The sequence below is a fragment of the Temnothorax curvispinosus genome, unplaced genomic scaffold, assembly GCF_003070985.1.
Source record: "Temnothorax curvispinosus isolate PA1 unplaced genomic scaffold, ASM307098v1 QBEX01018473.1, whole genome shotgun sequence".
NCBI classification, from domain to species: domain Eukaryota; kingdom Metazoa; phylum Arthropoda; class Insecta; order Hymenoptera; family Formicidae; genus Temnothorax; species Temnothorax curvispinosus.
This window is the reverse complement of record NW_020228253.1, coordinates 571,176-594,893: the sequence shown is the minus strand read 5'-3', so window position 1 is coordinate 594,893 and position 23,718 is coordinate 571,176. Positions and strand designations below refer to the sequence as shown.

The following is a 23,718-nucleotide window of genomic DNA, read 5'->3' as shown; positions in this document are numbered from 1 at the left end:
TGGCAGTGTTTTCTAATTGGTACTAAAAATTTAAAACAAATACTGTTGGTAAAAAGTATTACAATAAAATCATATATTCTCTTTTTTAATATATGTATGAAAGAAAGAGAGAGAGAGAGGGAGAGAGGAAAAGGAGGAAAGGAGGAAAGGAGGAAAGGAGGAAAGGAGGAAGGGAGAGAGGAAGAAAAAGAGAAAAATGTGCATATTCTATATTTATATAAGTTACACGAATAATCCGTAACCTGCTGCAAGTATACATATTATATTCATTATTTTCGAAAATACTTCTACATATAAGGCTGTACAGTACTTGATAAAAATAACTGTAAGCCATACGTATTTCGATTATTTTAAATAGATTTTTAACGAAATATAAAAAGAGAATTATATATATATAGATATGTATTTATAGATATATTTATCTACCATTTGAAATATAGTTAATAACATATGATACCGTAAAAAGGATTAGCTGCCAATTTGTTGAAAGACTTAGACCTGTAGTTATAATTTTAACATAAAAATTCTACGATTTATTGAACACGTTAACTTAATCCAATCCAATTAAACCGGTCTTCTGTCCATCTTGTGCACATTTTTCAATGTGAATCACAATCAACTCGAAAACATATATTATTCTGTTTGACTTTAACTTATTATCCTTGCAATTTTTGGCTTACACTTTTCTTATCAGGCACCGTAGACTTCTTTGCGAGAATCTTATCTACATGGAAGACGAACAGCTTAGGGTAAGTCAGTATGCCGTGTCTGAAATGAGCGATAAGCACGGCCGCTGTGACTTCCGCGTTAAGCTCGTTTAACAGGAGGTGTAATTAATTAGAGGACGAAGTTCACTGTCCTTTAGAGCTGACTCCACCGCGAGTGATGCCGCCGGCTCTCTCTCTTAATACTAATCACCTACCCTAACTTTTGCCGGGGTACTCTGAGATGATCTTATGGCAATTAATTGGCAGACGTGAGACGACAGTCATGATCGAGATCAAACAAACTCGCACACGGAAAGAATACAACCAACGAGCCTTCGAAAAAAATTAATAATTTTTTTATTTTATTAATCCTCCATGGTCAAATTTATTTACTTTCTTTAAAAAAGAATGATAAACCCATTTATGAAACATAATTAGAGAAAAAGAGAGAGAGAGAGAGAGAGTAACAAGATAAAATAAAATTTTCAATATAATAAATTTTTTAAATGCAATATAATATTTTCTTAATTTTTTAAACTTAAATTTATTTAATTTAGAAATAGGTTGGTTGATATATGTTAAATTATGTGTATGTTCACTTTTATGTAGATTTTACTCCAAAATTAGATTAGTTCATAGAGGATTAATAAATTTAGAATGTTATTTAATTATATTAGAAATGTATAAATTTATCAAAATTTTGTATGAAGGAAACAATATTATAAACAGTCTTTTCTCAAGTCTTTAAAAATGGAGTCAAATAAATAGTATCATAAAAGTCATTAAACATTAATATTACAAGGTTTCAATTCCATAAATTGATACGGCACGTGTAATGTAGTACTATTGTGTTCTACAACAAGATGGCCTCGTCGGGGTGACGCACCTACGACTAAAACTGTTTCTCCCTTCAACAGGACTACTTCACCTTCGCCCTCTTCTGAAAATTATATATTAAATTATGTATCAAATACTTAGAAAATATTCGTTAAAACATTGTTACACGATTATTAATCACATAATCTCAGATACAAAATAAAAATTGAAAATTGATGAGTTAGGAATCTGTTTGTTAATTAAATATCTCAGAATTGATTTAGTATTAATTAATTAATACATTTATATTAGTTGTTTAAGCATAAATTTTTAATAATATAAAATATTTTCATGTTTTTTTTCTTGTAGAATTTCTGTTCGTATATACATATATATATATATTGTATATATATATAACAAAAATAATTAAAAATAACTTTTGAATTGTTTTTTTTTTACAAAAAGTAAAATTGAGATTAGATTAATATTATATATATAATTATATTTTATATAATTATTACATATAATATATATAGACAATTTTTTCTCAAACTTCACTTTTTTGAAAAAAATGCGAAAATTATCCTTTTAATTTTTTTTAAATTATTTTTCTTCTTTACACGAACAGAGATTATACAAAAGAAAACAAACATATGTAAATATATTTTATTATAATTATATATGAAACGTTTTTTTCCGGGCAAATATTACATTTATGCATGTTTTTGTTTTATATTAATACTTTATGTACCAAAAACTATTTTAAATGACATTTCCTACCTGGAAAAGGCATTTTCATAATCCTGGTTTGCGGGTAACCAAGTTTTGTGTTTCCGGTCACGGTATAGGATCTACTGGGAGGGACAGGTGGCGGCCGCTCCTGTATGATAAAAGAAGGATTATATTAAGTTAGAAAGTTTTCTCTTGCAACATTTTGCGATAAATTTGCGCAAAATTTGCGATTCTACCTGAAATATACTAAAGTATTAAACGTTATAACGCTTTGTTATCTTAAACACAATATATGTGTGTGTGTGTGTCTAGATTTAAAAATACAAAATTAAAACAAAAAAAATATAAAAAACTATATTCTTTCCTCAATTACATATTAATTTCTCATATCTCTTTTATGTATCTATTCTTGTGCTTTTTTGGGCCTTTACATTTATTTGCTTTGTAAAAGAACGTGTTATTCATGTGCTTACCAAATCCAACCCGAAGTGTGTACAAGTTTGTTGGATCATCTTTTGATCCGCGCATTTTTCCGAAGGATCTGGGGGAGGTGTGCCAGCGATTGGTTGCGGTCTTGGACGAGTGCCAGTTCCAGTTCCTGTACCAGCGGTGACATTCCTCTGTACGGTTCCGGTATTGGTTCCGGTAAGTGGTTGTTGAGGTTTTTTCTGACCAATGCCAGATGTTACGCCTAGGGTTGTTCTTCTCAAAGGCCATCTCTTTCGTACGTGCCATCCTCTCCACGTAGACTGGAAATAAAATTGAAAATTTGATGTCTATTTTTCTTCTTTTCAGACGTAATATAAACAATTATAATAAACGCCGCACTTTAATCTGAAAAATAATCAAATAAAAAAAAAAAAAAAAAATTTGTTAAACGTATGAAAGATGATTCATATTCAAAAAAGAAATTGTTAAAAAAAAATAAATATGCCTACCTGTATTGCCGTAGCAGCTTTCCGTCGCGTCTCCGCCCGCAGGTTCTCGAGCTGCTGCCTGATACCCTCGCTGAGAAAAATGTGCCGCTTGCCGACGGCCCAGCTAGTGCTGGCGCCGAACTTACTCTTTAGCTGCTGTGCATTTTGTAAAATCAATTTCGTGTCCTCGACAGCCTGTTCCTCGGCACGACGCAGTTGTTTGAAGGGTGCGATCAGCCTATATCTCGCATTGAAGGCTTTAAATCGCATCCTGTGCGGATATCCTGTATGAGCCGTCATAAATATTAGCTTCAAGATCTTATCGAATTAATTTTAATTAAATAGGCTTGTTTTATACATTTAAAATTATCACATATATAATGTATTTAAAACTATTATTTATATTTATTATAATTAAAGATTTATTATTGTGTGAATAAAAAATTTCTTTAATAAATTAAAATTTTTTAATTAATTAAAATAAAATTCTGCCATCTTACCCCCTGCCATGAGGTTTACTGTTTCCAGGACCTGTAACGAGCGTATCTGGCGCATCGTAACTCCCCTGTCGAGGTGCATCGGTGTCTCGGTGCTATTGCTACGGATGCATCTGACGAAGTGCGGTCTAGCATGGACAAGGGTTCTCAAGAGATTATCTAGCCTCGTATGAAAGTCCTGTGTCAACGTCGATATTGGCTCGTCCCCGTTTAAACTGCGAAGAACAACGTTTACTTTCCTATTGCATACTTCTTCTTTTAAATTTCACGTCAACTTGTCACGATCAATTATTCATAAGAGCGTTGGTATTGTTTAAACAATTATTACGATGTAGAAATTATCTACGCACGTTTCAAGTTTGTCACTAATAAAGATGTTTCAATAATTACTTCAGCAATCCAAATTTTTGTAGAAAAAAGAAGAAAAGGATTTATTTGAAGTCAAACATTTTTTCAATTAATATGTCAGAGTATTAATAATATTTATCAAAATTAAATTTACGGGACTTTCCTCTCTACATCAATTTTTATAGTTTGTTAGTCGTTGATTACTTACAGGTCGGTATGAGAAGTTGGCGATATCCGAAAGCTGACGCCCCTCGGCACAGTATCGCTCGCGTATAACGCCTTCAACTCGCTACCAAACAAGTGGGTAGCAAAGCCGAAACTGCAAGTATGCTTGTAGAATACCGCCACCAAGTCATCAGGGACAACATCCTTATTTGTATCTTTAAAAATGGAATAAGATGATTGCAAAGAAGTTTACCCGCTTAAATTTATGTATATGATTATAATCATTATATATAGTATAATATATTGCACATAAATTGTTAAGCATTATTATTCTAATTATTAATTAATTATTTACAATGAATTTTATAATTTTCCTGAATCATTATGATATGTAATAAGAGAGAAGTCCTATCTACCCAAGAAGTCTGAGGTGTCGTAGGTGACTCTTCCTGCGAAGTGTTGAATACCGAAGGATCTACAATCGACGGTCCTTGGTTCGAACAATCGGGGATTCTGCTTATGCTGCACCTTCACTTTGGCAACGTAACTTTCCGCGGTTCCGTGTATAGAGCCCTCTACATCCAGCATACTTAATAATCCGGTACGCTGTAAATTAAAATAAACACATCTAATTATATAATTAATACATAAAACAATCACATCTTCATCTTCATAAAAACAAAAAAGAATGATTTTTTTATTTCAGTATTAGCATATTCTTATATATTTAAAATATAAAAATTTGAGAAAACTTGGCGCTCCCTTTTTTTATTTATTAATATTAATTATTTTCCATATGAACGCATATGGAAAAATTACAAGAAAAGCTAAAGAGGAAATAACTATATTTATATATCAGTTAACAAATTTATTTGTAAAATGTAAAATGTTTACATAAGCAACGATTGCTGGGTCGTTGTCTTCGATACAAAGAGCTTACCAAGGAAGAAATGAGATCAATGCATGGCACGTTGTCGACATAGTCAACTTCGACGTCGCACCGGATGCCTTCGTCGCGGCAACTCTCGATGGAGCTCTTGAATATGTGAGTGTTGTAGAAGTGCTGCATCGTCTCCGCGCAAAGATTGATGCAGAGGTGCTCTAGCTGGCTCGGCTTAGGATCCTCGAACCCGAACATGTCCAGGATGCCGATGAAGCCGTCCGTGGCGTGTCGCACGGCGTTATTCAGGGCAGTCATGCTCCTGGATCCTGTTCCCCCTGAAAAATATCTTGTTTTACCTCTTGTTGCTATTAAGAAATAGGAAGTGTGCTTGTATCATTATTCTGAAATGGTAACGAAGTATTGAAAAAAACTATACCATATCTAAACAGATCTAAGCTTCTAAAAGATAATATTAACTTTTTCAAAGTAATTACTTAATCATATTAATAATTTTCTGTTTCATTTAATAGTAGTAACAAGATTGTATAATTATGTAATTATATATCACATTAGTGGCTGGCTATTAAATTGCAATTAAGATAATATGTCTTAATGATTGTTATAATAAAGACCTGCTGAGCTGCCAATAGTAGAGGCGTGTTGGCTAGTAACATCCGCTTGATTATGAACAGACTCATTGGAATCCGACGAGAGGGTGCCAAGAGTCGAACCGAGTCTTTTCAAGCTGTTGGCTCGTCTTACTATCGTAGCTACAGTGCGGCAATAAAGCGCTTTTGCTAGCGAATCCCTCGTCATGTTAGACTGCGTAAACAAACATTTTTTAATTATTTTCATTGTTATAAAATAATGCTTGATTATAATAATGAGCAATTTTTGTGCATATATCTGGCTATTTTATTAACCAATTGAAAATAAACTTGTAATACAGAGAAAATGTGTGATTTTCTAACGTTTTTACTACATTTTGCTAAAAGATTAAAGATCCTCGAATTTTCCACTGCAAACGTTTCGCTAATAAAAAATTAAATTTGACATCAAATAAAATTACCAAAATGAAAGAATTAATGCTTTGTCTAATAATTTGACAGTAATAAGATAGGGGATTAATAGGAAAATTAATAAGCAGAAATTTAACATATAATACGTAATGATTTAGATCATTAAAATCTCCAAAAAAATCCCAATAATTGATTAAAGAATCTCATGAAGAATTAATTTAACGTTTGAAAAGAAATTAATAATTTACGCAAAACAATTATCTACTCGTGAAAAGATTAAGATTCTTTGTCTCGAGAGTCAAAATTTGTGACATGTTAGGGATTTCAAGATCAAAGAATCTCACGATCCGCAAATGTTAATTCCCAACAAGATGTTAATTCACAGCCGTTGCTCGTCACTGTTTCATGTCGTAAAGAAAGTCTGATAACAGTACCATGTTGGCGTCGCAGACGGATTTAACGAGCTGGCCGCGCGCATTGTGAGTCCTCGAGGTGAGCCCGCGTAACAAGGCCGGCGGAGGAACTCCCAGGAGTGTAGCTACGGAGGATAATTCGTTCTCGCCAATTACGCCCACTTCCACACCGGAGCCGTCGGTGAAGCCGACGTTCCCGAGAATGAGCACCGCTGCTAGCACTCTTACGACGTCCAAAAATGGAATGCCTAACACGCCTGGGGAACAATAAAAGATGAAGGATCGGGGAAAATCTGATAATCTCTTTCCGCAAAGGGTTTAATCAACGTGAGAAATAAAAAACGTAAAACATTAAGCATTTCGGCTAATTTAATTGTATCAGGTTTTTATTGAAATAAAATTTTACGTTATTTTTTTTTATATTTAATCACATACCTAAACAAGCTTTCCACGCTTGAAACCGAATCGCATCTTCAGCTTCGTCCTGTCGCGTATCGCCATGTTGAAGGTACCTCAAATTTTTCAGATTATATCCCTCCAAATTTAATTTAACTGCAAAAGTTTATTAGGGTAATTTATATCTTGATAGTTAATTATTATTAATCATTTTTATGCGATTGTAATAATATTATTATAATTAATTGCATTACCTCTCTCGTCGTGAGACAATCCAGCTAACATCTGATAAAATATATGGTAGTTTTTCTCGTCCGGTAATGGTCTGATTACTCGCGTCTGGTCTAGGAAGTAACAATGAATTTTTGTTCTATATAAAGCACCGTCCGTCACTTGAACCTCAATGAAGTGACCCTAAAGATATAACAAAATTGTTTTAATATTTATATTTTCTAACTATTACTAAATAATCACTATTACATATTTACTGCTATTTATCATATTGTTCACAATACTTTTAATTTAAATATTAATACTACGTCTATAAACTTTCTTCTCATAATCTTATTTCTCTTTCATCTTTCTCCTTCCTCTCACCTTCTATCTCATACATCTCGAAGCAAACTACTTACTATCCTTGAACTCTCCGAGTTTGTGGCAGTTTTCGCTGAGCCCAAGGATCTGAGGACCGTGAAGGCTGCCGCGAGATGTTTGAAAGCGTCCGTTTCCGGTCCGCCGCCGGCGACGTCGAAGAGTTGCCTAAGTAATAGCATTGAGGCGTACGTTTTTCCGGATCCGCTTGTCCCTGTGTAGAAGAAATTCCAGAAATCTTCACTTCTCTTGTAAAACGAAGGGAAGATGAAGTTTGTTAAGAGTCTTACCAGAAAGAATAATCGCCTGGGGATATCCGGTCTCCGATTGTTGTCTCACGGCTTCCTGGACGACCTTGTTCAGCTGTGGCGCTAATGGTACCGACCTGGTGCTCGTTAGGGTCAACGGATTTCCAACGTCTGTGTAAGGATTTACGCAAACCAATATGGGACCCACATTCGTCTGGAACAATATTGCCGTTTTTTCTTGAATGGATCTGTTATTTAATAGACCACTTTTACTTTTAATGTGTATATCAAAATGTATTTAACTTTGAAAAAAGTAAGATATTTGAGTTTCTAGCTTTTTTGCATATTATCTAAGCAACGAATTATATTTTTCTTATTAAATAATAATCTATTTTAAGACTTACAGTCTTTTTATAAGAGTGAGATTTAAAAAAATCTTTGCAGAAAGAACTGTATAAATTAGCAACTATAATTCGTAGAAAGTTTCAAATATAAGTTTAAATCCCATAATATTAAAATTTCTTATCCTTTTCTTAATTTTTGATTCATATTTTATGAATAAATATAATGACCAATTTACAATCATTCTTCAATTTATGTTTATAACACAAAGAAATTTATTGTCTTTATAATTTGATTCTTTTAAAATATATTTAGCTTAAAAATGTTGTTAAAAAATTTTTTTGAGTTCTGTTTAAATGTTGAAGTTCAAGTCTGACAAATTGCATAAAGAATTTATGTAAGTATATAATCAACTTGCTTTTTGCAATTGAATAAGGTATCGAATCAACCGCAAAAAAGATCCTCGGTTGCCTGGGGAACCTAGATCAGGGCGAAATCAAGAGTTTTTCAATAAACCGCCTAAATGAGGTACAGTCTTAAAGAAACCGAACGTTTCGTGTAAAAAGTCGATAGCCCGTAGTACGAAGAATCGTTCATCATGATGAACGACATATGAGACGAGATATTGTGGTAAACGGTAAATAAATAAATAATACGTAAAATTTATATCCATTGATTAATAAAATTCGCTATATATATAAGTCAGTGTATTTACACTTTTAAATATATATAACTTTTTTTAGATATTGACATAAATATTCTTTTTAAGTTTCAAAGTTGAAATTATTTCATACATAATTCAAGCAACAATTAAAGTATAAATCGCGGTCGATGAAAAGATCAATCATGTAACATAGTAGGGAAAAATATGAAAATTAAAGCCGGTCTGACCGATCACATCATCGGAATGCGAGCGTGCGTGCCACCTGTGCGTGGGTTTCTTGCGGCAGGGTGGCATGCACGAACCAGTCGAGAGAGACAGGGTGAATTCTTAATGGCGGTGTATCGGCCGCGTTCTGTGTGTGTTGCGTTATTACGAGCACCAACACACTGACACGCAAACGCTCCAGGTACTTACGAATATGATTCGAGACCGCCTCTTTGCATTCCACTCTGGCACAACCACGTCATTCGTATGTGTGTGGACATGAGTGTATTTATGTGTGTGTGTGCGATTCATGATTGGTTTTTGGAATCTCCACTTGAACATTTAGTTTCTAAAAAATTACGGGATAGAAAAATTCTTTGTGACTCATAGCCATGTGTGTGTGGTAACTTTTATATTTATAAAATATATGACTTAAAATTATATAAATAAACTCCAAATATTTAATGTGTATAGAAACCTTAAAAGACTTTTAATTTTTGTGTAAATTTAATCATAATCTTATATTTTTCTAAGTGAGAGCTTACTTTATTTCAAAATAGTTAAATTCAATCGACATGCAACAAAGTGCAATTTATCTATTTAACAATATTCTAATTCGTTTATTTTATCTTTTCTATTTTCTTTGAAAGATTTCAATGCCCAAGTTTTTGACAGCCTTACATTTAAGCTATCGGTTTTTGCTTATCTACTTTTAACAAAGGCATTGATCTTACGTGGTACTGCTTGGCGCAGAAGCGGGCTTGAAGACATTTAAGCACTGCATCCTCTGTAAGAGGTCCAGGTAGATGAATGAGGTCGTCGAAGGCCGTGGAAGTCGCAGGGCCGGGCGAAGACGCGGCGGCTTTTGAGAGACATCGATGCTGGCTTTGATTACTTTTTGCGTTTTTCACGTCGGCAATAATGCTGGAGATCGGCGGCGACCGAAGGCATCCTAACGCCGTCACGCAGGATACTATCCCATCGTCAGGTACTCCGTTGTGACGTTTCGACGGCTCTAAGTCTGAACACGTCGAAAAGTTCAGAAAATTATCAATTTTCTATCAATAACTGTAACAATCAATTAATAACTATTAATTATAATAGATTATCTTATTTTTATGGACCTATAGAAAAATAGTATGTTATCTTTTTAATGTGGCCGAATAAAAGCACGTAGATATTAAAGTTTTACAATTACAATTAATTGATAGATATAGAGACTGTTTGTTATAGTAAAATTACGATGGAATTAGGATCCCATTAAATAATTGAAATTTTCACTTAATAGAGATGTATGACAGATAATTATCCCTGATACAGAGTCACAATAGATGTCCGCGGACTAATGCACTAACCGGATATTAAATTATTTGCTGCGGTCGAGTTATGGTTGAGCGTGTTCGCACCAGCATGGTTGACATGCGGATGGACAATCACGGAAGCTGTCAATGTATGACCAGCGGGATGACCGATTCCATGAGGTATTGTGCCACTGGGCGGTAAAGTGGTCCGCGGGGGTACCGCGGGCGCGGGCGAAGTGGGCCCGCCACCTTTTTCCGGGCTCTTCGATAGGGGTCCGGTGGTGCCGCCCGTCGGCCCTGACGCGTTCGCCGGTTGGCTTACGTGCAGCCGGTTCCTCAGGGTCACCAGTTCCGTGCTGAGGCTCCGCAAACGCTGCTGTAGGTGCACCGCTTCGTTCGATGAGGAAGCATCTTCGAGAAGCAAACAGAAAACTTTTTTGAGATATACGATGATGCCAATGCAGTTAAATGCAAGAGTACTTTAAGACACACTACTGTTTTTCTCTCTCTTCATAATTTAAACAAAATATAAAAATATAAAATTCTAAAAATAAAAGTATTATGATAAAAGCCTTCAATATTTTAAATATCTAAAAATTTTTACAGTTCTGGAAACGTAATTGATTTTATGAGTTAGAATAATCAAGGAAAGAATTTTCTAAGAATTATATAACCACAGATATATATGGAAATGACACGGATATATATTCTCTATTTGTGATATATTTTTTTCTGATCTCGTTTCAGTATTCACGTTCTCAACTTTACTTCTTATTATCGTTTTTATCCGTCACGCGTGTGTGCGCGTTCTCTCAAGTCGTGCACAGGCTCTTCGAGTACCGTTAATCTAAGATACAATAGCGGATAAGTTGAAATGGAGGAGGCTGCGCTCTCGATGGACTCCCAAGATTTCTCTCCGTCACCTAAGAGCGGCTGAGCGCGCTGTTACAGTCGATTGTGTAGTCACGTACCATGCGACTGACCACTGTTATGGTCGCTGAATATGACCTCGCCAAGGTATTGTCTCGATAAGAAATATTTTCCAAGATATCCCAACTTCTTGGAAAGATGGGAAGTTCTTTTTTAAGTGCAAATCAAGCACATAAATTAATGAAACTTTTGTTTATTCTTATACAAAAACAGATATTGTAAAATATTCTATATAAAAATGTCGTTAATATTATTTTAAGTTCACCTACATTGGAAAGAAACGGAATAAATTATAAAACCATGAACAATGATGTGGAATTATTTATAAAACTATGAACAGCGAAATGGAATTATTTATAAACCAAAATGAACTAGTTTTAGCAAATCTAGCTCTGCAAAGCTAATTATAATGGTGTAGTTAAATCTAGAAACTTATTGTTACGTGAATATACCAACAATGATAGTAATTTACGCCACCTACAATTTATTTAGTTGAAAATCATATTAATCAAGCACATCATTATCACATAAAATGACAGCTAGTTTTAATCTAATATCTAATAAAGTTAATCTTAATTTTTATCTGTATAAATGTGACAGAGAAAAGATTTATGTTCTAGTATCTTTCCTTCCTTCTTTACATGATATAAAACTGAACTATTTAGTGTTAATTAAAGTCACATCTAATTCTCAGTTTTATTATATTCTCTAGTTTACTCTGATTAAAATTTTTAATGAACTACAATATCGACACTTAAAAATGTTTCCAGTTAAAAATAATCGCTTACTTTATCGATTATGTCGCAAGCATAAATAAATTCATTGTTTTCTTTGTACACCAACAATCTATATAGACAAGACAGATTAGCGAGTCAGCCAAGCAGTCGAAATCGATTATCAACGACCTGAAATAGCATTTTCACTTCAACGGCAATCTTCTGTTTGACGATTGACGATGGTTGATTCTAAGTGCGATCGAAAGTGTTTCTTTGATCAGAGTGTTCTGTTGGGAACGCGTTTTCTTCCCTTTTTTTCGAACAGATACTAAAGTTCTCTCAACCGGATGACACACGATACTCGATTCGCACCGGGAACTGGTCTCATTGTTCCATACCGACTTCCGGATACGAGATTAGTTACATAACCGGTTCTCTGGAACCGCGAAGTAAGTTGTTTAACGCGTGCGGCGGTTTTATTTATGCTCTGTTCTTGCGAGAGAGTCGCGTTCAATCTGAGATCACTTCAGTGTCTGTGCGGAGTCCTTTGTCGATTACAATAATGCTCACCGATGTTGAATCATGTGGAACATCCAAGGTATTGAATTCAAAGGAAGCCATCAGAATACATCGGCCACAAGAATGAAGTAGATTACAATAAATAAACGAAACATTTCGTGCTATTTATAAGTATCGATAGCCGAGAAAAGTAGCCAGTGGCATGATAAATTGTAAATTGTTTTTGTAGGAAAATAACAGAAACTCGCGGAAAAAATTAAACACGGTAATGGGAGATAAAAGCTATTATTCACATGTTTTTTGTATTTTGATGAAATATATTTTAAAGTAACTTTAAAGGCTAAAATCTTTCTCCGGGCGCACGCACGCGCATGCGGGTATATTATTGCCACTATAAATAATGATAACTAATGAGTAACAATAAACAATAACAGAAACAGTGATAGCGGCAAAAACTTTATTCCTCTGGCTTTCCAAGCATCTTGTAACCCAGGTCCTATTCCGGATTAAACTGCGCAGGTACCTTCGGAAGCTGAACGCTCCTTCGTGAAGAAAACAGGTTCTTTTTAGTCTTATCCTTCTCACGGCACCGCCTACACTCCGTTCGTCTTAACTCTTTCAACTAATGCTTCATCGACTAATGTCGTTGCCGGCCTTCTTCTCTCAGATTTTAATTTGTCTTTCTTTCTATCTCTTTGCAATACTCTTTGAATTTATTTCCTTGTATTCCTTGAATCTATGAGCCTTTAAATTTGATTTTTGTATTTGTATTTCAAATACCAGATGGTTGTTATCAGGATTATGTTATCTGTATATATAAATTAAGCATGTGTTATATGTATATGATGTAAATTTTAATTGCAATTGTTCGCATATATTATAATATTCTATGTAATCTGTGTAAATTATTTTAGTATTATTACATATGTATATAATTTCCCTTTGCATGCATATTTGACACTGTCAAACTTTATTATTAATCTTGACGACATATATTGTTTGTACATAAAATTAAACCCCTAGGAATTAATTTCTGTTTTATTATTCCAAGAATTTAACCTATACATTTTTATTTATAATCCAAAGATTTATAAATTGAAACATACATATAGAAAAAAAGAGAGGTAGAAGAGAGGAAGACAGTCACTTTTGACTTATAATTTGTACAATAGAATGTTTAAGTTTCATTATTCTTTTTCGTATATAATACAAAATTTCTTTTCCTAGAAACATTTTGTTTAAAATTTATATATTTTTTTTTTTACATAAAAAGGGTATTCACCAGTTATACTTTTAACATAAATGTATATGCAAACTTAAATTAAAAGTAACTAATTAAAATTAGAAAAAATTAATAAATAAATTGGATAAAAAACACTTTACATTATGGCTATAAAGATTTACAAAATCAGAATAACAAATGTACGGATAATATTTCAAAATACAACAAAGATAACTTTAAAGAAACTGGAAAGCACAAGCTTAAAAATATTAAAGTAATAGGGATAGGATAAAAAGAAAGGAGTGAAACAAAGTAAGTATTACCTTAAGAGCACCTTTGGCACGGGCAAAGAGATAACGAAAGGGGTGAATTAATCGCGACAGGTACTCTGCATTCCTCTCTTGTGCGCGCAGATTACCGAATCGCGGTGAAATTAATGACGACGCCCGCACGTATGTCGAAACTTAATTCGTAATTAGACGCGGAGGCTTATCTTAACGCGTGATCCATCTACAAATTTGGTCGATGGGTATTTTTTCCTGGAAATTTGCGCAATAATTCGTCGCTATAAAACTTTAATTAAATTAAAAAGCACGAAAATATTTCATTTCGTCTGGCATACTTTTTTTCTAACACGTTAAAGATTGTTTCGTACGAAACCAATTTCAAAATAAAATATCTTAAAAATGTTATTTATTATATATACTTTGAAATTACTGTAAATTAAATAAGAATTAAATAAGAATGAATATATTTTTTGATAATTTGTGTATAAAAGAATAATAATCACTTAGAAAAGATTATTTTTTGCACGGATTTATTTGAATGCACCAAAACGCATCAATATAAATTACATTCTCAAGCACTGCGGGAGACAAGCAAAGATTATTGGAAAATACAAAGGGTTTTCAAAATAACGTTTCTACGGAATAAAAGGATGTTACAGAATATCCAGAATAAATAAGCGGCTGCCAAATCCATGTGTCGAGTCTTGATAAAATAGTAATTTCCCACGATGCCAATTTGCAGCGGAACTTCGCAAATGTGACTCCACAAAGTGGCAATAAACGTAACGATCTTGAACATTATCAAACAAGAACTCCTATCTAGGATATACATAAATTGTATATATTCAAGATATATCCAACCCTCACATTTAATCTCTTCGCTGATATAAGCTCCATCGGAGTATGAATTAGTTAATTAGTATTATTTATTTGTTTGATTTTTCAGACATATAGAATATTTGTTTATAATAAAGTCTATGCTCTTCTTACTTCAAAATATTCTATATAAAGAATTTCCTAACACACTTTGAATAATATATTTTATAATAAAAATTTTAAAAACACATTAAAAAAAATTATTAGAAGTTAATTTTTTAATTAATTACTTAATACATTTGTACTACTTTGATTCCTATATAAAATTCTTAATAAGTGCTCGCAAATGCGCATATGCGCATATGCAACGCGGTTTAATCTGTGCGTGTATGCATGTCACTTTCGTGCACTTTACACGCACACGTGCGCTTGCAGCACATGGGAGCAGTTGCAGCTGGATGCACCAGTTTAGGCCATTGCCCCGTATAAATCCCAGCGAGGAAAGATCTTTCCTTCGTTATTACCAATATCATCGGAAGTGCTTGTTGTTTCACATTATAACGTTTATGTAATTGTTCACAAACATGATAATTCACAAAATAATTGGAGTTTCTAAATTTTTTAATTAAAAACAAATGTCAAATAAAACAATTTCTTTAACAGTTCACAAATTTCAAACAAATTTTTTTTTAAACAAAAATGTAAAGCAAAAGAAATCAAAGAATTGCAAAAATATTAGTTTTTAAGAAAAATAACTCATAATATTAATTAATATACGCGAAATGCGGGGCGTAAATAATATTTTAAGAGTATAAAAATTTCCTAAAATAAATTTTAAAGAGTTCCTAAATACATATTAAATATTTTCCATATTTTTTTTAAATTAAAGTTATACATTTCATAATATAATTAATAATTATAAGTGTATTATATTCAGTGTGTACAAATTATTTATCAGTTTTATGCAATTTTTCTTGCTCGAAGAAGTTAATAATGACAAAGAAGAGTAGAAGGTATTTTAATTATATCTCATCTTCCCACTCCTTCCACCTAATTACTCAAGAAGCCCGTAATTGTGAAGGACGCGCTATAATGAAACAATAGCTGTAAGGATGTCTTAGACTGCAAAATAATGACGCTTCCGAGTTGGGAAACAATCGAGTAAAAAAGTTATCTTCATCTTGTGGCTCGGTCCATTTTTTTTTCAAAACTTCCTAACATATTTAATACACTGTCAGAAACTAAAAACTTATAAGTAACCTGTTTCAGGTATTACACGCCAATTTTTTTTTTTTTTTTTGGATTTTTATTCAAGATGTCAAAAGATGATTTTTCATGCAAAAAATAACCGCTGAATATTAACCGTAGTGTTTATACACGGTAATTTATTTTTAATAATGAAATAAAATACTTTGGAACAAACACATTTTTTGCAAAAATATTTTAAACAAAAGTTGTTTGATTTTAAAACAAAATGTAAAATAGTGACAATGTATAGTGTATGAAACATAAACTATAGATTTTTAATACTGGCAGGGAATATCGGAATGGAGCCGATATGTGTCAACCCCGCTTTGTAATATAAAATATTCACATATATGTAACAACTACGTTGAATAAAATTATAATAATTTTAGTTAACTTTATTTGTTTTGAGTCATCTGTAATTAAAAAAGCATTAATTAAAAATTTTAGAAAAACCGGAAAATATGATATAATGTAAAATAAAGAATATAAGATATAAAATAACTCGTATAAAACATTTATTTGTTGATTATTTTATCCTAATAATTTTATACGCAAAATAACAAGAGAAATTAATTTACGTGAGAAATATCATATGATTCTATTGGAAAAATTTAATTTATTTTGATATATAACCTTCGCAGAAATCAAATACAGGTCATCACTATTTTACATTTTTTGAAAACAAACTTTTGTTTAAAACATTTTTTTTTTTGAAAAAAATTCATTTTTTCTGAAGTATTTTATTCCATCATTAAAAATAAAACGCCGTGTATAAGCGCGGTTAATTCTGAACAGTTATTTTTTGCATGCAAAATCATCTTTTGACGTCTTGAACCAAAATTCAAAAAATGAAAAATTTAGCGCGTAACACTTGAAAGAAATTATACTTGTATATACTTGTCATGCAATGTAGATGTCATCAGTTATCATTGACCATTTAAGAAATAATTTAAAAAACAGACTATTCAGATTTAGGAAAGGTTTTCAATAGAAATAAGATATATTTAAAGAACTATTTAGAATTACACTAGATTATTGAAAAGATAAGAAATTTAGTTTTAGCTATAGACTTATAAATGATTACGTGTTATACATAAATAAAATTAGATATTGAAGGCTTTTGAAATTAACATTTAAATTAAATATTATGTTTACACAGACTTTATGTTCATTCATACACAATAAAATAATATTTAAAACTTTATTTAAAACTATTTAAACAATATGAATTTTATTTACTTTATCTATTTTTAAGCTTAGCTTGATAAAATTATTATCTTGAATTTTAAATTAAAAATAAGTATTTATTTAAACATTTTACTGATCACAAAAAATCGGCAGTCAATTCAAAGAACATATAGTAGCAGTGAAAACGCATAAATACAATCGTTTATAGTAGCTTAATGTAGATGATACCATCTTCTGATTCAGGACATTGTATAAATTTTTTATGAGAGACTTTAATCTCTGGATACAGTTAAGAATGCTGGAAGGTAATCAAAGAGGAATGGCGTGAAGATATAAAGAAATTGTATTACTTTAACTGTAAAGCGTAGGCAACTTTTATAATGACCACCGCAACTCTTCATTTTTAGCATGGCAGGGTCGTACTAAGTGCTTTGGGGCCTACTGCCTGCGTAGTTAAATTCTAACGGTTTATCTCATAAATCTTTATTACTAAATAAAAGAATCTGTCAACTGATTGCGAGTGTCGCAATTCACAAAATGGAAAAATTAAAATTTCAATTACTGCGGAAACTGATGTGTAAAAATTTTTTGTGCTTTTGGGAGAAGATTTTTGAATTTTGCATCAGGCCTTTTATATTTATTACTTATGTGTAAAATTTAAATATGTTGAGAGATATGTATATATGTACATAATAAACAATAGTTTTCTCAAAAGTATTATATGTATAATATTAAACTAAAGGATCAAGAAATTGGACTTGAAAACCATAAATTGCTAAATTCAAAGATTTAATTTTATAAAAATTTGAAACACATCAATCGTCTATCAGTTTTTAAAATTTTTAATCTTTAAATTTCAATTTCAAGTTTGGAGTTTTTATTCTATTGAGGCATACTTAATTTATATAATTTTTAGAAATAGTTAAAAATTGAAAATAAAATCTAAAGATCAATAATTTTTAAAACTGATAGACGATTAATGTATTTTAATGCGCGAACATCGTATATAGAGACAATATAGTGATATATGTAATAATGACTATAAATTACATTTAAAAGAGAAAATATTATAGATTTTAGCACACAAGCATACGAAAAGTGCAATATTGAGAATGTAATAAGAAGATATATAGATACAAAGAATAAAACAAAATATAATTTTAGAGCTCGAGAATTAAAAGTTTCAGTAATCAAGAAAAATGTTCTAGATTGTTAAAATCAATTGGAAGACGCTGTCACAGCACTCGCAACTTTGTACCTTGCAGTTTCTTCTCGGTCTCCCAGAACTTCTGCAGCTCGGTAAAATACTTGTCCAATATGAAGACTTTGGAGAGACCGAGGGTAGCCATTTCAGGTGATCGAGTCTTGATCCCGTCCAGAATTTTCCCCACTAAGCCTTCCTCCGAAATCCTCTATCTAATCTAACGTTTTTGCGGGTCTAACGAGATAGAACATCTCGAGGTTCCCGCGTCTTCGTATCCTCGGAGCATTCGTCACCGCACTCGCACATTTTCCACCGCAAAAATTTTTCAATACAGAAAAAAACACTCAAATTTACATCACACTGCACTGTAAAACAATTATTCGATCCAAGGGTTTATACACTGAAGCATATAAATTAAAATGCTTGAGATTCCGGATAAATACGTCGCGAATTAAATTCTCAATGCTGGAGAATATCGCGATAACCCGATCTCCACGAATAGAGAGTCAGTCGATCAATCCGGATCAATGCACTGACGTCGGCACAATTTTTTAACCGTGTAAACTTAGTTAAACAGCCGTATGCACTTTTCAACATACGAAGAGTGGCGAGCCGTCGCGTTCAACTGGGCGTCATTGTTGCCTGAGACCCACCTTCTGGGCCTTATTTCTCCTAAAGCGCCTTCGCCGTAACTCCGACAGGTAAAAGCCGCGGCGCTTACCTAGTCCACGGGTAGTTAGGTGGAAGGCACCACACGGGCATGCCGGGGTCCAGGATATCTGCCGAATGGAGTTGGTGGGAGGTGGGAAGTAAGGCGGACAGAGAAAGAGAGAGAGAGAGAGAGAGAGAGAGAGAGAGAGAAGAGAGGAGAGGACAGGACTGGTCTCCGACTGGACCGCTCCGCGCGGAGGCTGCGGAAAAATGACTGCGGCCCTAGACTCACCTTAGGCAGCTCTCTCGACCTCCACGACTCACTGCGGTTTATTATGCGGCTTGTTGATCTACTCGATGAAATTTCAAACGGGAACTAGACAGCGTACAGCAAAATTCAACGCGAAATTTAAAACTTTAATCCATGAATTAATTGTAATTGCTCAACAAATCCGCAAAAGGAGTACTGAAATCTCAAAAACTCAAACAAAAAGAATTATATTATAAATAAATAAAATGTAAAAAATTATTTGTAAGAAATAAATAATTAGCGTAATCAATTAATGGCTACGTAATAAATGATAATGTCTCGGTCATGACTTATAAGGAAATGCCTTTTCCTTTTAAGATAATTTTAATATAGGTATAACGTAAGGACGCGCGTATGTGTGTACGTGATTTGGTTTAAATCTTCCGAGCGTGCGTGTACGTGTATCATTGATCCCTTTCAATAAACGCGGAACATCTGTTTAAAGAACAGGTATCTTTCCTATATCCACATTCAAGTCACTTGTTGCTTGGCGAGCGTTCATCCACTGACAAGCAGCCATTGAGCTGCTCGATGAGCGCGACACGCGATACATGTCACCTGACCTATCTACCGAATGAATGGCTGCTCGCGAGGCAGCCACAGGGCGGCTGAAGAGAGACACGAGGCCTGAAGAAGGCCTCGCGCGCTCTCGTTTGCCGGTCGGGCGGTCGAAAAAGAGAGCGACAAACGAAGTGATCGATCTTTGTGGCATTCTCGCGAGCGCCCTTGCTCCCTTTTTCGCCGGGGCGACGAAAAGAGAGAAAAGAGCGAAGGGGAAGAGAGGATTCGTGGCACACTCGAGAGGATCTCCCGAGCGGACGTTCTAAGGCGCGTTCCGCCTTATAATTTTGATCTACTGCCGCGAAAGGAATCCAACATGGCTGTGCCGCCGCGCCGCGGCACAGGCTTAACCCTGTCGTAAACAATGCAACATCGTCGTCGTGAGAAAACTTTCTCACTCTATCTTCTCTCTTCTCTCTTCTCTTCTCTTCTCTTCTTTTCCTTTGCTTGCTTCTTATCTTCTTCTGGGGCCCAGCTTCCCCCACTTCTCGCGCGCAAATCCCTCCACTCAGGCCGTGATGCAAACGGGGGAAAGGCCCCGAGAGTGGTAACACGGAGGGAGGAAGGCCCTGACAGGGGCCGACGACCACTACGAGTGGATCCCTACCACCAAATGCGCTCGCTATCGACAAGAGTATGCGAGAAGTTAACTCTGTTCGCTTCGTTACTGTTGCGAAAACGATAAGAGAGTCGGCGATTGCTGATTTAATGTAAATGGCGAATATTTTTAATAAAAATTAACTCAAACAGTTTAAATAGAATATAGTATAAAAGAATATATTTAATAAATCTTTATATTTATAAATAATTATATATATTTTGTCTTTAACAATTTATTCCGAAAAGTAGAATCCATTTCGTAATTTGAAAAATTTTGAAAATTTTAAGACTATAATTCAAAATTTTTTAATTATTGGAATATAATATAAATATTAATAAGTATAAAGAGAAAAAGAATATGAAAATATCAAATCTAAAATGTGATAAAGAAATGTTGAATATCTCAGGTGAATCGATTTAAGGCATAGCTCTCGGCCGGAGGAGAAAGAGGATTCGTTCTTCGCAGCGAAATTCAAATCTATCTGTAGAAAACCGGTTTCAATGTGAACGCGATGGACTCGAATGAAAAACAGGCCCGCGGGGCCTTTCGCAGGTTCGATTCGCGCTAACTTTGTGTCGATAAGGCAGAAGACGATACGTCTTCGACGGACCCACAGGACTGCTAGCACAATCTGGCGAAACGATCCGGAGATCGTGACTCCGCTTCGTTTGATACTGTACCGATCTTCGAAATATGGTCTTTGAAAATGTGTTCCCTGCTCGAGCGATTTATTACCGATCCGAAAGGTTATCCCAAGATCCTAAATTAGAGCGTATTGATACGTATGCTTGAAGCAAAATCTTATATGAAAATAATTTAATATAAGTAAACTTGACCCCGAAATGTGGAAATAACAGAACTAGATAGAAATAAAATAATTGAAAATTATTTTTTATAAAATTTAAAGTAAAAGAAATAAAAACATATCTATAGAACATTTCTTCAAAGAAATTAATTTTTTAAATATAATAATCGTCATCCAGATCTATTAAAAAATTTTTAAGTGTATTTTAGATTCGATACTCTAATTTCTTGCCACTCCAATGACATTAATATATCAAATCATAAATATGAAATATAACATTAATTGTAACAGTAAAGAGTTGATATAAATAATCTAGTTTATTTTTTCTTGTTTGGAACAAAATATGTGCTATGGGAAGTTAAGAGAAATTGAGAAAACTCTGATTCAGGATCCACATTCACATCGAGTTGAAACGGATGAGACGAAAGGACTACGGATTTGTTGCAGATTCGTGAGGCCTTGGGGAAGCTCGTGGACCCATCCGTCAGCGACTGACACCGGACCAGATACGTTTTTATCTTCGTTTTTTCGTCTTTCTCCCTTTCTTCATTTCTGATCCACTGTTCAGTATCCCGTACAATCAGCAAAAGGAAAAATTCTAGCAAGAATCTTATACACTCAAGATCATAAAAATTTTCAATCTGGGGAATTTTTAAAAATGAAAAATCTGGCAAATCTCTAGAATCTTCAAGAATGGAACAAATCGGGTCTCTCTCTCATAATGTTTCCAAAAATGCAAGTTAAAAATTCAGGAAAATACGAAGCATTTGCGACATTGCAGATGTATAAAGACGATCAGCCATTGAGTTTTCAAATAACTTTTTCATGCTTTATCCTTTTAAATCCTACCGTCTTCCTTTCTTCGTTTTGCTTTCCTCTCTCTCCTCAGAAGCTTATATCTTCTGTTTCCGTCTTCCGTTAAAAGATTCTGGTTTCAAATGTTTTCTCCCTGTTTCTTTCTTCTTTCTTCGAGGTCTTCCGTCTTCTTTTTTTTTTATCTTTTCTTGATACAGACATTATGCTGATCTCGCTCCACTCTTCCTCTTCTCCTCTTTCGTGCTTCCTATGTCTTCCTCCGTCGTCGTGAGCACGAGATGTGCTGTTGAATGTTCAATTGGAAAGATAGAGACAATGTTAATTTACGAAACGTGAGCATTCACGTAGCAATAATGATTAATCTAATTTTATCAGTAAAGATTCGTTTATTTTTTGTATTGTATTGATATGCACTTGTAATGCGACTATAGTATAACATAACGCGAATATACTATCGTTGACGGGTAAAATTCAATTTATTTTATGAACATCTCTTATTCAAACTTTCGTTACGATCCCATTTTTCCCAATATAAAGCAATTCTGTATTGTTCTGTAAAAAAGTTTCTTTCCGCGCGCTCTCCAACTTTTTCTTTCAAGGTACATACACGGTACAAAAGTTAATTTCAGAACTAACTTTTAAATTTACGTTTTACCCGAACGCGTTAACTTATATTTAAAAATTAGAGTTACGAAACGCTTTTGATTCAGCATTGTAATTTTTCAAGCTTGACTCAAGGTAAAAGCTGCTGCGACATAATGACCTTGGGATTTCTTTCACACGGTTAAAATCGGAAATGAGTGATCCATCTTCCGCATGCCGGACACGGCGCAATATAATTTGTTCGCTCCATTACATGTTGAGAAGCTGTGAAACTCGATCCGTTGGTCTAACTAGATACTGACATCAAAGATCTTCAAGGATTATGCTGGTGACGAAGAGACATCTTGTTCACCGATCGCGATACGATAAAACGTTTGCCATAACTCGTCCATAGAGAAGATACACATACGCACACGTACACACACACACAGCTGCACTAAATTTTATATTCCTTAACTTAAAATCTTAAAAGCATATTTATCTTTATTTATTTAAAGCAATTTTTATTTTATATTTCTTGATATTTACAGTTAATTTCTTAACATTAAAATTTCTGAAAGTTTTAATTTAAGATTCTCTTAATTTTAATTTCAAAATCTTGAATGATTGAATAACATTTTTTTGCTTCCTCATAGAGGAAGCTTTGTTTTCGTGAATTTTGTATATGAACCTTCGATTGCGTATAAAGTTGGGTTTAGTCAACCAAATTTAAAAAAATTATATATAAAATAAGGGTAGAAGAAACCAACGAAGAGATTGGTTTTTGAGTTTTTTCTGCCAATATGTTCAGATTGTTGTAAAACGTCGAAATATCGCCTAAAAAAAATGTCCGTGTGTATGTATGTATGTATGTGTATGTGTGTATGCTTTTGTTGTCCGTGATTGCTCTAACTTCCGTAATTTTTGAGATATTGGGATGTTTTTTTTTTAATCGATAGAGTATTATTCAAGGAAGGTTGGTATTGAATTTGGCGATGATCGGTAAAGGGGTTCTTTTT

At 33.5% G+C, this 23,718-nt stretch overlaps 1 protein-coding gene across 1 annotated transcript; it reads right to left on the bottom strand.

The window, feature by feature from the left end:
• Positions 1-1,455: 1,455 nt before the first annotated feature.
• LOC112468445 (unconventional myosin-IXa) lies at positions 1,456-18,518 on the bottom strand. Its single transcript, XM_025037628.1, has 17 exons — positions 18,428-18,518; positions 10,298-10,654; positions 9,677-9,963; positions 7,775-7,946; positions 7,526-7,698; positions 7,148-7,307; positions 6,933-7,049; positions 6,519-6,754; positions 5,698-5,887; positions 5,123-5,400; positions 4,599-4,788; positions 4,226-4,397; positions 3,673-3,884; positions 3,194-3,456; positions 2,729-3,004; positions 2,304-2,403; positions 1,456-1,647 (listed from the first exon to the last, which is right to left on the bottom strand). Exons 1-17 carry the CDS (start codon positions 18,516-18,518, stop codon positions 1,490-1,492), a joined length of 3,432 nt encoding a protein of 1,143 aa, XP_024893396.1. The 3' UTR covers positions 1,456-1,489.
• Positions 18,519-23,718: the final 5,200 nt, after the last annotated feature.

Bases quoted from the DNA above. Each gene is read 5' to 3' on its own strand.
- LOC112468445 (XM_025037628.1), bottom strand. From the start codon at position 18,518: ATGGCTACCCTCGGTCTCTCCAAAGTCTTCATATTGGACAAGTATTTT. The intron at 10,655-18,427 runs GTACAAAGTTGC...TGCTTCTCGAAG, and splicing joins GACCGAGAAGAAACTGCAAG to ATGCTTCCTCATCGAACGAA. The intron at 7,699-7,774 runs GTAAGACTCTTA...TCTTCTACACAG, and splicing joins CCAGGCGATTATTCTTTCTG to GGACAAGCGGATCCGGAAAA.